General features: G+C 28.5%; 1 protein-coding gene across 1 annotated transcript in view; it reads right to left on the reverse strand.

Annotated features, from left to right (window-relative positions):
• LOC117170954 overlaps window positions 1–18,939 on the reverse strand; it is an 86,307-nt gene that overhangs the window by 18,015 nt on the left and 49,353 nt on the right. The window contains exon 10 of the mRNA XM_033357995.1: window positions 15,447–15,675. Within this exon, the coding sequence (XP_033213886.1) occupies window positions 15,447–15,675 (229 nt within the window). The remainder of the gene's footprint in view (window positions 1–15,446; window positions 15,676–18,939) is intronic.

Genomic DNA, 18,939 nt, shown 5'->3' on the forward strand with positions numbered 1-18,939 from the left:
ACACAGCTGTTACTTAATTCTTACACATGTATAACGTAATTTTGAATCATTTATTACATAAATGTTACATATTAATTAAAGGGGTGATTTTTGTGTATTTTGTCTATTTCGGCGATTATTAACTGTTCTAATTTAGTGACCATAAGCATTTTTCGACAAAATAAATATTTTACCTTCAAAAATGAAACTAAAAGATAAATTTGACTTTCTGGAAAAAATACATGTCTTTCTTTTTTTGGTTTGAATTTGGGGTTCAAAAGTTCGATTTTTATCGCCCATTTATGAAAAAATCATTTTTTTTAGAATATTCTATGCATATAGTTTCGACATTTTTTAGGCACTTTCCATTGATCGACCATTCGGACATTTCCAAGGATTTTCCGAATCAAACAAATTTGATATCCAAAAATGAAATACAAAGAAATTTGACATTTTTTATAAAAATACACTCTTTTAAGTTTATGATTGGTAAAAAAATTCATATAAGAAAGCCGCGTCCATTCGCAAGCGTCATTCCCCATACCGGAGCACTCAATACATATTTTCGGCAATTCAAAATTAAAATTTCTTTTTCAGCCTCAAGGTATTTGAAGGAAGAAAACCCAAATTTTCTTTTAAGCCTTTCTATGAAAAAAGCCAAGTTTATTTTTGGCCTTAATTTTTAATGGTCAAATATTTCTTTAAACAAAATTATTAATAAAAATGAAAAAAGCTTATTTTCAAACAAAAAAACTACAGCTTCTTACCCTCAAAGCTCTGAACGAGAAAAAAACCTAAGTTTTCTTTTGAAATTAATTTTGTAAAATACGCCTATTTTTTAAAAGGATCAAATTTGTTTTTGACTCTTATCTCTAAAGGTCAAATTTTTTAAATTCCATTTTAAATAACAGTTTGCCAAATCTAACTACAATCATAGAACTGTTCCATATTTGTTGAATAACTGTTAAATATACGTGACAGAACTGTGAAATATTTGCTACATAAATGTTACATATTTGTTACGTATCTGTTACATATTTCGTACCTGTTACATATTTGTTACATAACTCTTATATATGTCGCTAAACGTTTACATATTTGTTAATAAAAATTTACATATATGTTATTGCACGGTTACATATTTTTAACTGAAATTGATTTTTTTATTGTTAATATATTAAAAATTAAAAATGATACAAACATGTATTTTTAATTAATTATTAGAATAAAAATGTATCAAATTTATTTTTAAATAAAATGTAAAGGGTTTAAATTTTTTTAGTTACTTTACTGAACCAACAACTGCTTTTGCGCAGTAATGCTTTTCGTGAAAACGTGGGGGTCACTTCGTTGGAACTTGTTACTCGAATATACTACGAACGTTCTGTCAAATCATTTTCTTCAATCATCAATTCAGGATTAAATCTCATGCAATAATTACGCAATATCGCTTCATTTTTTGCAAAACTCATGATTCTAGTGATCAAGCTATTTTTCGCAATACAAGTAGGTATTAAAATTTATTTTTATTTGTCTACTTTTTATTTCTTATTTTATTTATTCACTTCTTATTTCATTAATTTTTTTAAAGTAAAGTTATGAACTGAGATAACATTTATTCGTTATCGTAATAATATATCTTAACAATGTTTTGACAAAGGAAAAGATGCCATTCCAAATAATAAATCGAAAAGTTTGAAACTATCTTTTCTATTTCAGACTTCGCATTCTTTCCCCTACGCCGTTTTCTCCTTTTTATAAACAAAATTAATCACTTTTCCTATGTTTCCAGGAAGACTTGTTTGCTTCCTCACAGGAACATTATTTTTTTTTTAATTTGTTTAATTTAACGTTCCTTAAGGGCATGTGACACAGCTAAATACCTATATTACCGACCCCACTTTATCAGTTCACTGAAGGTTCTTTTGAACCTAAGAACTTTTTTTGTAAATAAAATATCGAGCTGAAACTTTTGAAAATGTATTAGAGTACAATAAAGTACGTTTAGGTACTGCATTTTGGTAGGAACTTCACTGAAAATTATTTCATCTTTTTTCTGAACCTCGACATTTTTTGAACATCCGAACTTTTTTTTATACATAAAATATCGGTCTCAAACTTTGAAAAATGAAATAGCCGAAAGAAAACTACGTTTAAGTACAAACCTTAATAATAAAAGAGGTAAAAAAATATTTCAACTATCAATTTCATCGGCACCAGCCGGTAACGTTGTACACGAAAATACGAACCCTGGCGGCCACTAGACGAGGCTCTAGAGGATTCGTATTTTTGTGTACAATGTTACCGGCTGGTGCCGATGGAATTGATAGTTGAAATATTTTTTTTACAAGTTTTATTATTAAGCTTTGTACTTAAACGTAGTTTTCTTTCGGCTCTTGCATTTTTCAAAGTTTGAGACCGATATTTTATGTATAAAAAAGTTCGAACGTTCAAAAAATGTCGAGGCTCAGAAATAAGATGAAATAATTTTCAGTGAAGTTCCTACCAAAATGCAGTACCTAAACGTACTTTATTGTACTCTAATACATTTTCCAAAGTTTCAGTTCGATATTTTATTTACAAAAAAAGTTCTTAGGTTCAAAAAAACATTAAGTGAGCTGATAAACTGGGGTCGGTAATATAGGTATTTAGCTGTGTCACATGCCCTTAAGGGTTAACACCATTTTAGCAGCTGAAAAAAGCCTAACTTTGACGATTGATTTTAGGAGTATGAAAAAAGTAATAGGATTTGTTTTTAAAGGGTTTTTTTTAAACACATATTAAAGTATGAAAAATTTTAATTTAAATTTTGATACAAAATGGTGGTGACGAAGCCTGGTTTTCTCGTAAAGTATAAAACCCGGAAAGAAAAACAAAAAAAATTATAATCTATATACTATTGACTACAGAGCTGCGTAAGGTTTTTTTTTAATCAAATGTTGTAGAAATAGTGCACGTTTGAAGAAATGAATCGGGGGTTTTGTCAAAAAATAAGCAGTACATTGTTTATAAAAAACAGTTTACATAGAGAATTTAATTGTGAAGCTACTGTAAAAATTTCAGATCGGTCTATGCAACGGTTTACAAGTAATAACTACGTCCTTCCAGTTTGTAAAAAAAGTTCTTGTGAGAAAAAGGCGTTTAAAGTTTCACGAGCACTTAAATCCTTTACATTTTTTTACTTCTAAACTGCGATACCAGTCAAACATACAAAAATCAATTTTTCCAAAATCCTAGAGTGGCGTCACCCCTTAACTAAAGAGTGTATAATTCAATATTTTAAAAAAAATTTTCGGAAGTGGATCTGGATAACTTAAAGACGTTTGCAGATAAATTATTTAAATTTAGAAGATTTACTTTTAGCACTAATATCTCAAAACAAAAACCTAAGGATTAAAAAATATATATTTATAACCTTTTTTATGAGCACTTTAAAATATTTAAAAAATGGGGTGTTAATAGTAAACCTTTTCTCGATTGACTTATAATATTGATACATTTCATGAAACAGTAAGGAGGCTATGGTCATCTATTTTATTTAAAAACTCGATTTTGATGCTAAAAATTTTTTATGAACTAAATTTCAAGTTAATGTAGAAAATATAAAAGATTCCTTGACTCGAGATGAATCGATTGATCGACTCTGGAAACAAAAATTCACTCACTTTTAATTGAATGGGCTTACATGCCTTCTGAATTGCGTATCTGTCACTAGAATTCCAGATTGCCACCCATTATACTTAGGCTGACTTTTGAATAAAAACATTCTTTTTTTAATGGGCAACGTATTTTGTTCTGAGACCCATTCACCAGCGATTAGGAATGGATATTACCTGACTGAGAAACAATTGTTCCGATAGAAAATAATTAATTTAAAGTAAAGAAATTTAAATTTCAATAGTTTAAATGATTTACTAAAAAATACTTAAATTTGACAACTTTAAGGCAAACTGAAAGTGAAAAATTGATAAGTTACAATCGTTAGGTTATGAAACTTAACAGTCGGCTTATATCAATTTCAAATTCACAAAAACTATCACTCATCTTTTATTTGATAGAAAGTATAATTAAAAAACATGCTCGTATTAAAATCCTAAACATTTGGAAGTTTGGAATGCAAATAGATATCAGCGGATTGCGGAGTTTGTTTCTGACACGTGGACTCCCTGCAGTCATTATAGGAACTTTGTGATGGGATTCGCAGGAAATGAGGTATTTTGCAAAAACACAACTTCTTTGATTTTAGTCAAAAATGCAAAAAAAAATGAAATTTTTGAAACCTTACAATTCCCAAAATAATAGGTCTGAAAGATTTTTCTTTTTTTTAATATACTGAGGCACTGAGACACTGAGGCTGTCGATGTAAAGCTTATGATGGAATTATTGTAAAAAGATAATAAAAACATCGTAATTATTGAATTTAGAAATAAATTGTTGCATCAATTATAATATATTACCATATTCTTTCATTTAAATTTAATCTGCATTGTCTTGTTCTAATTTGTTGTCTAATGTTCAATAGAAAAAAGTAAGAAAACAAAATTCTGAACAAATTTTGTTTTAAAAAAATACGCTAAATTCTATTGGTTCCGAGTTATGATACATTGAAAAGTCCCCATTTTTTGATTTTCAGCGAAAAATCACTTAAGTTTCAAATAACACTGTGTATCTTTGCAAATAATTACGGCACGGAAAAGTTTTCCACAGGTGTGTGAAACTAGACTCAATTTCCTGCAATTACAAAACAAGAACAATATCCTATCTGTGATAGGTGGGCCATTTTAGCCTGTTTTTACGGGCAAAAAAGTTGACTTCAGTTTTTTCCAAATAAATCCTGCCAAGTTCAGTCTACGAAAATCTGCGTATAGTAAAAAAAAAGCCTTTCAGACCTATTATTTTGGGAATTGTAAGATTTCAAAAATTTCATTTTTTTGCATTTTTGACTAAAATCGAAGAAGTTGTGTTTTTGCAAAATACCTTATTTCCTGCGAATCCCATCACAAAATTTCCTAGAGAGTAAATGAAAGTAGAGCCAATTTTGCGTAAGATCGAAAAAAAGTTTCGTAGCCCAAATAGGTCACGAGATATGACCTTGGAAAGTGCACTCTTCATGCGTAGAGAACCCTGAGCGTACCGTGAAGAAGAACCACGGCCATATTTAGGAATTTTTGTCACAAATAAGTGTATATGATTCATTTATCTTGTATAATACGTCTTTTGACATTAATAAATAAATAATTATTTGTAACAAAAGCTTGCTATCACTACTTATGTTTACTTTTTGGCCATTTTTTAGCATTTTTGTGGCAAAAAATGCAACGTAATTGATTAAAAATATGTAACAAGTTTTTTATCCGTAAGCAAATATTTTTATGCATAATTGTTTATAACAAAATATTACTATAACCACTGTTGAGTACTTTTTGACTACTTTTATGGCAGAAAAGTATTTATCATTGATTAAAAATGTGATTTATATTTTTTATCGATAAACAAATCGTTTTTTAAATAATTTCTTATAACATTTTTTTCTGATAAATACTTTTTCTGCATTTAATTTTATACTGACCTCCAGGAAACTTGTAATCCTCAGGGATTTCCGTGAATTGTGCATAATATGCTGTGACCATTTTTTGGCATTGAAAATAATTAACTAATTGATTACTTGAAAGTAATTACATATCAAACGTAATTTAATATTTAGAAAAAATTAATGAATGAAAAAAGTAATTACATAAACTGATTGTATCTAAATGCTCTTTAAATAAATTCATAAAATAGTTTAATTCATCAAAATTAAGTCCAAGGTCATATCTCGTGACCTATTTGGGCTACGACACTTTTTTCGATCTTACGCCAAATTGGCTCTACTTTCATTTACTCTCTAGGAACTTGGTAATGGGATTCGCAGGAAATTAGGTATTTTGCAAAAACACAACTTCTTCGATTTTAGTCAAAAATGAAAAAAAAATGAAATGTTTGAAATCTTACAATTCCTAAAATAATAGGTCTGAAAGACTTTTCTTTTTTTAAATATACGCAGATTTTGTAGACTCTATTTCATTCTCTGGCACAATCAACGTAAACTGAACTTGGCTGGATTTATTTGGAAAAAATTGAAGTCCACTTTTTTGCCCGTAAAAACTGGCTAAAATGGCCCACTTTGAGGAGTCATAACTCATGACCTATCACAGGTAGGATATTGTTATTCTTTTGTAATTACAGAAAATTAAGTTTAGTTCCACTCACATGTGGAACACTTTTTCGTACAGTAATTGTTTGCAAAGATACACAGTGTTTTTTGAAACTTAGTGATTTTTCGCTGAAAATAAAAAAATGGGGACTTTTCAATGTATCATAACTCAGAACCAATAGAAGTTAGCAGATTTTTTTTAAACAAAATATGGTCAGAATCTTGTTCTCTTTCTTTTTTCTGTTGAAAATTTGGTCTAAAATGCAATGGAAATTATCCGTCCATGCAAAAGTAACTTTTGGAACTGTTTAAAAAAAACCGGGTTTGGCAACTGGTCTGTTCCAGCATTTTTGATATGTCAAAAAGGAACCCAAAACGAAAATTTCTCATTAAAAACATTGCAGGTTATATTTATTATGGAACAAAACTACCAGATGCCTGAACTACTGCGGGAACCTACACTTGACGATTCACGTTCATTGAAAATTGCTGTGTGTGCATCGTATTTTTACCATTGGGTGTGATCTTCCAAGCGTTTTATAAGCGTTTTTATAAGCGTTAATATATACATTTAATTTCGAATTTCAAGACTGCTCATAGGAATTATTTTAGGTTGGCCAGCCTCATTCAACTCTATTCACTCAGCATTTTCGTAAGTTTTAATAGTGCTGGTAAATTATATTACTTGAAAAATCCATTTTTTTAGTAAAAATGTTGTCAATCATATAACTTGAAGTTGATGACCTATGAGTGCATTTTCTTAAAGAATAAAAAATTAATGGTCATTTATAATATTTGAAAAATTGATTTTTGCTAGTTAACATTTTTGCATCCACATAATTCAAAACGGATGCAACAACGAACATGATTCCTTGATCCTGAACAAATTGATTGACTTTGAATGTTAATACATTGTATTGAAGAGTCCGGAACTTGTGGATATTTATATAGTAAAAATTTTTTTTTTAAATAGAAAAACTTTTTCCCTTGACTCAGTTCAAAGTTGATGTAAGAATATAAAAGATGATTTTACTCTAGACGAATCGATTGATCTATAAAATTGATACATTTTATGACAGAGTAAGGAAGTTATCATATAATTTGAATAATCTATTTTAAGAAGAAAGACATTTTTTATTAACATAACGCAGAGTTAATAGAAGAATAGAAAAAACTCATTGATTAGAGACGTTTTGATTGAATTATTTGTATTTTATTATCATGACTTCCTTCATGAGAAAGAAAACATATTTGTTAATTAATCATAACGGGGAAGTAAAATGCTCATCATCTCTCATTAATTCAGTTCGAATTTGAACTCTTTATCGATTAAGAATTCTACTACATATTTAGTTGAAAATTATTTTATCAACGGGAAATTTATCTGTTTCATTTATGGTTGCAAGTTTATCTTTTTTAGTTAAAAATTCAATTATTTGATTATAAATGTATATTTTAAATTAAATATTCCACTACTTGATTGAAAGTTAAAATAAACTTTCAAAATCGTGTATATTTGTTGAATATTCATCATTTAGTTAAAAATTTATCTCTTTGTTTGAATATTTAACTAATTAGTTTAAAAAAATTGTTCTCTGTTGAAAATTTACGCTTAACCTGAAAATTTAACTATCCCAGTTAAAGATTCGTCATTTTAGTTTAAATTTTATCACTTAGTATAAAAATTTAAGTACATATTTTGTTAAAAATTTGTTTCTTTTTCGGTTGAGAATGATGAACTTCACTCTTTTGGTTTAAAAATACGACTGTTTTATTGAGAATCATCCATTTTTAATTGGCAATTTAAATCCTTTTTGTAAAAATTCATAGAGAATTTGTCTTTGTGGCTTAAAAATTCAACACGTTGGTTGAAAATTTATGTATTTTGCTGAAAATTTGTCTTATTTTGTACAAAACTAATCTTTTTGGTAAAAAAATCATCTTTCTGTCTAAATACTGAATTATTTTGGATAAAATACATTCTTGCTAGTTAAAACGTTTCGCCACTAGGATAAAAGTTGATATACCTGATTGAACTGATTGAACTGATTAGTATAATGTTCATGCCTTTGCTTAAAAATTGATATTTTCAGTTGAAGATTTAATTTTTTTAATCCGTCTGTTTTTTTGAGAATAACTAGTAAAAATGTTTTTTTTTAAATTATTTTTTAAAACTTTTTTTATTGGAAATTGAACAATTTGTTAGAAAATGCATGTATTCCCTTTAAAATTTCTGTAGAAAAAGGAATCTTTTCTTTGAACATTATTATTATTTTTTTTAATTCAACCATTCCATTTTTAATTTAAAATTTATTCTTAATAATTAATAAACTGAACTATTTAGTATAAAGTTCATGAATTTTTTCAAAATTAATTTTTTCTGTTAAGGATTCAATTATTATTTACAAAATGTTGCTAGTTGAAAATAATTTTTTTTTAACTATTATACTTAAAAAATAGTACTACGTATTTGATTGAAAATTCATGCATTTTGTTCAAAATTCGTCTTTTGGTTAAAAATTCAAATATTTTGTTGCAATTTGAATTGTTGCTTGTAAATTAAACTGTTTTCTTAAGGTCATTTTGGCTTTAATTTATTTTTGGTGGTCGAAAATCTAACGGCTTTGTTAAATATTCGTTCTTTTGGATTGAAAACTCATCTTTTATGATAGAAAATTAATCTTTTTTAGTTGAAAATTAACTTTCTTCTTAAAAATTCAACAGTGTTTGAAAAAAATCGTCTTTCTGGTTTGAAAATTTATTTATTTGGTTAAAAGTTGAACTATTTTCTTTAAAATTCGTTTTTTTTTTAATTTGGGATTCCTTAATCCATGCAGAGTTCTACGTTGCGCTAATGATTCTTACCACCATAAAAAAAGCCAAACTAAGATTTGGGCGGAAAATATTTTTGTTAGAAACTGAGTGCAAATTTTATTGCGTAATTGTTGGTGACTACTTAGCAAACTAAAAAATATTTATTATTCTAAAAAATGTATATCAAGTTACAGCAATTAAGAATAGTTAATTAAGAATAACAAAACCCACTCATACAGTTTCACAGAAAAGATACATGATACACAACCTTAAAAATTCAGTTTCTATAACTAAATATGACAGTTATGTATAATTAAAATACTTTTTGAAAAGCTCTTATTAATCTAAACTCTGTACAGGATTCCTGGGGATAAACTGATGACGCTATTTCTCAAATAATAATGAATTCTTTCCCTCTTCTCTTGGAAAATGGAACAAAAATGTAGCACGATATAAAATATGAAACCGATATTAAAAATAAATATAAGTAGTAGTGTAGATGTTGTGGAGAAACTGATTGTTCGACTTGAATATTCAATCAGTCTTCGTCTCGCATTTCTTCGGAGGACTCGTGATCGTCTGAACTTTATCGTTGATTGCATGCAAACAACGCGTAATTTGAAGAAACTCCACAAGAGTATAAATGTATGCCTTCAAAGTATCTTTGTTTAAAGTTTTCAAATGATAAAGCATATTTGTATACACTCGACGAGCTGCTTTATTCGAAAGATGTCCAACTGTTTGCAACGTGTGGAGAAGTTTGTCATCATCCACTGAAGCCTTATCTGAAATTAAAAAAAAAAACTTTTTTGAAAAATAGTAAGTACAGTGCAACTCTACTATAGCGCCGATTTAGAGGCTGACGGTGAGTGGGAACTAACTCATTATAGCCCACTCCGCTTTTGTTTGTTCACGCCTGAGTGCTCGTCTGAGTGACAACCGCAGACCCCGCGTACCCGGAGCAGGTCCTGTTACACCTACCTGCGGTGCGGCTTCGATTCTCGGAAGGACTATAAAAGGGAGGCCTATTGGAAGTGTTTCATTGTATAGTAGACTCTCACAAAGCGCCTTTCCATTAAGTGCCTTTTTAGCAAGAAGTGCCTTTTCTGACTGAGTGCCTTTTTTCACAGAGTGTTTTTTCTCATTAAGTGGCTGTTCTCGATAAGTGCCACTTCCTTGCCACTTTCAGTCTTTTGATTGAAATTCGGTAAAAGCCATGAACGTGGAGTATGAATGCATGAACGAGACACCAAGCCTTTAGGGACGTAAGTTCTCTAATCGGGCGCTTAGTGAGATGCAAAGTCCCGTGAACCGGGCGCTTTGTGAGAGTCTGTGAACTTTCTAGTATTAAAGGCATATATCAGAATGCAGAGTGGCCGCTGGACTGGGAAAGCGGGAAAATCGGGAAATGACCAGGAATTTTCTGAGACCGGGAAATTACAGTGAATTTATTTCTTGACCGAGAATTTTACAAATTTTCAGAAGAAAAATCTGTCCAATTTTGATTTCAACATTTTTTTAAATAACTAGTTCAATTCATATCTTTTTAAATTATGATATTATTCAGTTTATAATACGTAGTTCGAAAATCTTTTACTTGAAAAATTTTCTATTTTAGATTTTTATTTGTAAGCTTATATTTTTAACTTAAAGAATTTTAACGTGCAGTCTTGAAGACTTAAACAATTAAAAACAATTGAGGTTGAGAATTTTTGATAAAAAACAGTTTTATTTTATTAACTGTAAATATAAATAAATAATTTTTAAAATGGATCGGTACTTTAAGTATTAAGAACTGTAAAATAATGGATTTGATAAAACGATTCAAAAATGAGTTGAAATTTAAAGAATTTCCAGATTCGTAATGAATTCGTAATTAAAGGCTTATCTTAAATTAAAAATGCTGTTTCAGTCTGAATGATTTCATTTTGACCCATTGAGTTTTAAAAAAATTTTATTAAAAAAAAGGAAAATGATTTATTATTTGGTAATATTTGACTTATAATTTAAGACGACTAAATTGAAGCCAAATATTTAAAAGTAAACAATTTAAAATTTTAATGTTTGACATAGAAAAAGCTGTGAATTCTTAAAATGTTGAAAAGCTTTTAACACTTTAACGTTGCAAGTTTTATTGTTCTACTTAATAAAATGTTTAATTTCTAACCGAAATTGTTGAATTTTTATGTATAAATAATAATTGAACCCGTATTATTTTTAGAAAAATTTGAGTAATTTTAAGAGATATTTAGAAGTTTTGAAAAGATTCAAAATTAATAAAAAAAACTTACATGATTTAAAGTAACTTAAACGAAATAATTGAAAAAAGTTTTAGAACTTCTAAACATATTTTAAACTGAATAAAATTTTTCCTACAATTTTTAGAAAATCTTAAAAATTTTAAAAATCCTTAAATTCTTTCTGGGTCATTTTTAATCATATTGGAATTTTCTTTAAATCTTTTTGAATATTCTGTTAAAATAATATTTCAAACTGAAGAATCATTTTCAATTTTCCTAGGAATTTTAATAAAATGTTTTTATTCGTTTGGAGCCTTTCACAATTCGCGAAAAGCCTCTAAATTTTTTATAAACTGCAAAAATCTACAAAAAAAAATTAGGTTGTGATTATTTGCACTGAAATTTCGTTACGAATAACATTTTTTCGGTAAGCACACTTCGTTAAAATTATTTGCAATCATTTCAAGTTCTAAATTAATTTTTAATCTTTTTGAAACTTCTAAATATCTCTTAAAATTACTCTAATATTTAATAAAAATAAGAACTTTTTAATTGTTATTTAGAAATTTAAATTTTAAGGACATTTTTTAAATTCATAGGATTTTCTAAAATTTGTAGAACAAACTCAATTAATTTTTAAAGTTATTGAGATGTTTTGAAAAAAATTTTTAAATAAAGCTAAATTTGAAAAAATTTAAAACTACTTCTAGATTTCTTAAGATTTTGAAATACTTTAAATTCTAATTTAAGAACGTTTAAGTTGAAAAAATGTAAATTTAAGAATATTTATTAGCCTAAAATAACTGAATAATATAATTTTGACCATTTTTACAGTTAATTGATTTATTCTTTAATTTAGAGTATTGAAAATGTTAACCTGGATTTATATTTTTGGAACTTAATCTAAATCTTTGAACTCTATAATTTATGAATGTTAAAAATTCTGAATTTTGCATTTTAAATTAATTAAACATGAACTTATTCAGTGGAAAAGTATTCGTACCTTCCAGTTTATACGTGTAAATTATTGAACAATTCAATAGAAAATTTTTGAATTTAAAAACTTTTAAACTTCAATTTTGAAAGTTGAAAATTTAAGAGTTCCACTTTAAATGCTTTAGTTTCTTGTTTATTTTGTGCTACTTGTACTTTTACTGTTTAGCTTTATATTTCGGTTTGTTAAATTTTATTGACTGAGAAAAATATTTGCGAACCGGGGAAAAACCGGGAAATGACCGGGATTTTTGTTCTTTGATTAAAACGGTCACCTTGAGAAAGTCACATGTTATCCTGTTTAAAAAGCTTGATAGGTTCGATAAAAAAATAATACTTTTAAATATATTTTTTCTATAAGCAATTTCAGAAATTTCCCGATGGGTTAATTACTAGTACAATCTGGGTTAAAGACTCTCTCTCCCTCTTTCCGCATCTTATGCAATCTCATCCAGTCCCATGCAATCTCATCCAATCCCATGCAATCCTGTAATGAATTTCTTTAAATTTAAGAAATTTAAATTAGATTAAAATCAATCATTCTAGAATCATTACAAATAATCATTTTACAAGAATCAGTATATAAATAAACAATATTTAAATACTAAAAAAATTAAGAAACTTTAAACAAATGATTTATTTGTTTATTTAAGGTAGGTTTACAAGGAATTTCACGAAATTTCCTATATTTCAAGAAATTTTATAGGATTCCAAAAAATTGCAGTACAATAGTGAATTTCAACGAAATTCAAGGACTTCCAAGATATTTAAGAGAATTTCAACAAATATGAGGCGATTTCACCAGATTCCATAATTTCAGGAAATTTTTAATCACTTCAAATACTTCGAAAATTTCAACTAATTTTGAAGGATTTCAATCCATTTGAAAAATTGAAACGAATTTCAAACAATTTTGAAGGATTTTTGAATTCGTCAGGGCATTGCTGGAGAACTTTGGAAGATAAATTAAGTGAAATGAATTTTCAAGGGATTCCTAGTAATTGGAAAAATTTCGAGTCATTTTCACGTATTTTAGGTATTTTAATTTTTTAAAGGACACAAACATTAATGGATTTTATTGAATAACTAACGATTTTAATGATTTTTATGTATTTGAACGTAGTTTTAAAGGAAATTTCAATAAATAAGTCTAATTTAAATCATTCGAGAGAATTAACATTATTTTTACTTATTTTCATGAATTTCTGATTTTTTTTTTAATTTCAAGAGATTTTAATCAATTTATATTACTTAATTAAATTCCCAAGGATTTCAAAAGATTTCAACAAATTTTGTAAGATATTCAAAATTGTTTGGAGCACTTTTGAAAAAATGAAATAACATGACATTTTTCAACAGATTTCTGGCGATTTCAAAGACCTAAATTGATTTTCAATCATTCTTGCATTACAAGGAACTTTGCGTGATTTAAAAGATTTTATTGAATCTTTCAGAATTTTAAGGGATTCAAATGATTTCAAATATTTCCAAGTATATCAGGTAACTTTTATGTGATTTCTTTGAAATATTCTTACAGAATTATATTTAAATTCCAGTTCATGATAGATTTTTATTGAATTTTCCCTAAATTTAAAGAATATTATTCTATTTCATATTTTCTTTAAATAGAAAGTCGGTCAAGTTCCATATTTTTTTTTTCAAAATTTAAAATATTTCTAAAACATATCATAGATGATTTTAAGGGACGGAGTTCGAGAAACTTTCATGGACTTTATGACTTTTTATAAGGATTTTATGAGATTTCTAAACATTGTGACTTATTTTAAAGGATTTTAGAAATTTAAAAAAATTGTAAGGAGATCTTTTTAAGAATTCTGAAGGACTTTTAAAACTTATCTGTAGTTTAAATGATTTCGAGTCGTTTTACGTTATTTCAAGGAATTTCACACAATTTAAAGGATTTTATTGAATTTCCAAAGATTTCAAAGACTTCTAGGGAATGAAACATAGAATTTAGGGAAATAAATATAATTTAAATTATTCCTGGTAATTAAAACAATTTCTAATGATGTTGAAGGATTCTAAAGGATTTTAAGAATTTTTCCGAATTATACTAATTATGTATTTTTAATTTTAATTATTTTTAAAATTATATAGCTACAGAATATAATAATATACAATTGTTAATCTCATTTTCTGTACTTTACTTATAAAATTTCTATTAACTGACAGTTTCTTTATCTCTTTCTTTGAAAATGTATCTATTTCTTTGAAAATTCATATTTGTGTGTTGAAATTTTATTCTTTTTGTTTAGAAATTCGACTGATTGGAAATTGATTTGTTTGCTTACTCTTTTTTGGTAGAATTCGACTATTTTGTATTGGAAATTCCAATTTTTTCGGTAAAAATATTTACTATTCTACGTTTCGTTGACAATTCGTCTCTTTTGTTTCAAAATTCAAAAAGTTAGTAACAAAATTTATCTATTTTGTTGAAAATCCGTCTCAGTTTGTAACAAACTAATCTTCTTCGTAAAATATTCATCTTTTTGGTTGAAAATTTGACTATTTAGTTTAAAATACATTTTTGCTAGTTAAAAGTTAAATTTTTTAGATTAAAGTTGAACTTTCTTAAAAATTTCATTTTTCAATCAATCTTTTGATTTTCAAAATTAACTATTATGTTTTTATTGAATATATGTCCTTAAGAATTAAAAAATTTATTTTCGTTAAAAATTTGTCTTTGTAGTATAAAAATTTAAATATTCAGTTACAAAATCAAATATCTTGTAAAAAAAATTAGTTTGTTCAATATTTAACTATTTTGTTAGGGTCATTTTGGGTTAAATTTATTTGTTTTCTTGTCAACAATTTTTTTAAATTTCATCACAATATATTCATTTTTCGAATTATGCAGCCACAGAGTATGATAACATGTAAAACTGGTCCTGTGACAGACTCTCAAATAACCTTAAAGATTAAATATTTTTTTGTCCATCGCCCTTGAAAACGGACATTTTCATCCATGTGAAGCAGGCGTAAGGTGACCGCTTCCAGCCCATAAGACGTTAGTGCATGCGCTCTTCGCAGCCGGCCCGCAACATAAAACTTTACGCCCGATAGAGAAAATTATATTTTCCTTTAAAAAAATTACATCGCTTTACGGATATTTTGTCTCGTGTGTCAAAATAGGCGTCTTTACGCCCTTGATAAACAATGTACTATTATGTTAGGTTCTTAAATTTCTTTAGAAAATTTTAACTAACCGACAATTTCTTCTTCTCCAACAGGAGGAAAATATTTGTCGATAAGATTGTCGACGATCACTGCTGTATTGTCGATACCTTCGACTGCCATTGATCCATAGTGCGTACTTAAGATTTGATTAACCTTATTCCAACTGATATCCTTCAGTGATGTAGCTTGTGATATAATTAGGTCTATAACCGGTGGTCTCATTGTTTGCAGAGCAAGCATATATGCATTCTCCAGGATCTAGAAAAAGAAGAATACAAGAGTAAATAAATCAATATAATAATATGATAAATAAATAAACTAATTATATGGCGTTTTAAGGAAAAAATGTACAACATCAACCGGAGCGATTAAAGAACAGAACAAGTTAATAAATGCCAGGCTGGAAAATACCTAGAAAATCTGGAAACCAGGAATTTTCAGGGAATTTGTACATATACCTGGGAAAATCTGGAGATGTCAGGGTAATTTTTGATTAAGTCAAGCAATTTTTCTAAATCATGCTTCATTTTATTTTAATTTCAATATTAAATTGAATAACATTGATTCTTTATATGCAAAAGTAGCTTTATATTCTTTATTTTCTTTAAAATTCATTTATTCCAGATGAAGATTCATAATAATTTTAGTTAAAAATTCATTAACTTAATTGAAAATTGATCTTTATTAGTGCATAATTGAAATTTGTTGTTTACAATTTATATAACTTTTTGAGAACTCGCCTTTGTTGCTAGAAAATGAATATTTCTTTTTGAAAATGAATCAATTTTTTATGAAAAAAAATGGTTGTCTAAAAATTGAAGTATTACAATTAAATATTGATCTATTTAGTAATTAATTCATATTTTTGGTTGAAAATCAAACTAGTTGGATAAAAAGTACAATTAATTTGTTTTAAAATTAAATCTGTTTTATTTTTGCGAAAAAACAATTTTGATAACTGAAAATTTAACTATTACATTTTTTGTCGAAAACCTTTAAACTTTAAAGACAAATTAAAGGCAAATTCAAGGAATGATTATGAAGTTAGCATTATTTAATTATTTATTTAATCTATCGTTCTAAAATATTTATGAATCTCTTGTAATATTCATTGGATTCCGAGAAAGTAAACAAAAATATTTATTATAAACACGCGAAAAATTATACCTACACGAAGAAAAAAGAAATGTAATATTTACTTATCAAGAATTGTGAAAGGTTTCTTGTAACCGTAGCAGTATAAACTGCTCTTAATAAGGGAGTGAAAATGTCAAAATCACTTAGCATTTCGTAAATGTCGCAATGAAATTAAGGTTAATTCAACGGTTATCCTTCAGTAAAATAAACCTCTGTGGTGGCCGAATAGTTTTGTATAGATTAATTAATTCATTTCAATAATTATTTATCTTTATACTGTATTTCTATTTCTGATTTTTCTCTAGCAACCTTGTACTTTTAGTATTTTAATAGTGCAATAGTTAAGCCAGCATAACTAGTCAAGTAAGGTACCACAGGACGACACGAGAGAATTTTCGAGACTGGAAAATGCGAGAAGAATTAGGAAAAGACAGACAATGAAAGCAATAGGCTATCTCTCTCTAAGGTACAGAAGGTACATAGGTACCTGCGTTTAGGTCCGAGCTCAGTCCTATTTCGGCCACCTCCCGACCCTTACTCCTACGACGCTTGTTATAGAATAGTAATCAATTTCTGTATTAATTGATAATATTTGTGCAATTATTAAAATCCGTAACACCCTCACAACCTCTATTCCCTCGTATTACATACTGAACGACATGTAAAATCCACTGAACCGAGATTACAATACTAGTGCAGTGGACATTACCGAAAGATCGGTACATGCTACCGATCCGATCGGTTTACTCAACTCGCCCCTAAAGTCGCAACGCGATCTATCCGCGCGGAGCACCGGATAAATTCAGGACACAATCGGCAATGAACGGATTGCATCACCTAAAAAACGTTCCTTTTTGACATTTCTGTGACAGTCGTCACATTACTCCATATTTCCACTTTGCAAGGACGGGGTTTTATAAAAATAATACAATTTTGGATGGCACAACTTATTCACAGATATCGTACACTTAAGAATTTATTGTAGGAAGACGTGTTTTTGTTCCGTGACTGTTTCAGCTGACTGTTCAGAAGTCGTTCCCGAGGTCACCACACTCAGTTACAAATGCATTTCAAAATAATTTTACAGATTGCAACTCGTAGACTAGTGTAGTGGTTACGATTTTTGTTTGCGTGCTTAGGTTTATGCTTTCGAATCCCCCCATAGCGTGCGAAATTTTAATTGTATTATAAGCATTATAGCTTACAAATAACGATTAATTATAAGTATATCCGAAAATATTTATAAGAAATAACCCGACGCTTATTTATTAATTATTTTTAACAATACTTTTTCACAATTTATAGTGCTGTCTTAACTGTAGTCTACGCCGATAACATCATTCAGATCTCTTTATATTATTCGTTAAATTGACATGATAATTCGTAATTTCAGCATCCAGGAACTGTACAGAATCGCGACTGGATCAGTAAAATCTATTGATCCGCAGGTCAGCACCACTTGAGAATCGGTACTAGTAACCATCATTGATAGTCATACTTATTTGCCTATAATTGTAACGTTTACTGAACTGTCATGTGTCCATATACGTACTAGAAAGATCGGTAGATTCAACTTGGTTTTCAGCAAACTGTAAGGTTCTTTTTTTTGCGTGTAGAAGATACTTGAAATACCCGGAAAAAACATAGAATTGTTAGGGATTTTTTTCAGGATTTGAGTAGACACCCTGAAGTACGTACTTCTTGGAAGCGTATATTCACTAGTGACGGTAAGAAGGGGGGATCCTTATAGCAGGACCCATTATTATAAATGTAAAAATATATCTAGTAAAGCTGCAAGATCAATACATAATTCTATATTTATACCGACTGTGATTTACGGTAACGAGACCTAGGCATATGACAAAAAGGATAAGAGTAAAATTAACGCGACTAGTATGAAAATGCTGCTCATGATATGCAGAAAAATACCGATGGACAAACTGAGTAATGAGATTATCTTTAACGAATCAGGTGTAGAGAGACACTATTTGCCATACTGGAACCGCGTTTATATCCGCTCTCACTTATATCCTTCCGTGCTTATATCACTGATACAGCTATTATTTATATCCGCTAGACTTCCGCCACCCAACAGTGTCACGTGACTAACAAGCCAATCAGCATGCAGCGCGGCAATTTCCCCTCCACTGAGGAACAGCGGTGGGATCCCCTTCCGGGAGGATATAAGTAAATGTTTACGTTCTCGGACTGCGGATATAAACGCGGTTTCAGAGCATGAAAGAAATTTTTTGAGATGGTTTTGGCATGTTGAGAGAATAAAAGATGAACGACTTACAAAACAAGTGTATGAGGGTAAAGTAAACGGCAGTGTACCCAGAGACAGATTGCCGAAAGAATGGTTAGAATCTGTGCATGAGATTCTAA

The sequence above is a fragment of the Belonocnema kinseyi genome, chromosome 4 (assembly GCF_010883055.1).
Source record: "Belonocnema kinseyi isolate 2016_QV_RU_SX_M_011 chromosome 4, B_treatae_v1, whole genome shotgun sequence".
Classification (NCBI taxonomy): Eukaryota; Metazoa; Arthropoda; class Insecta; order Hymenoptera; family Cynipidae; genus Belonocnema; species Belonocnema kinseyi.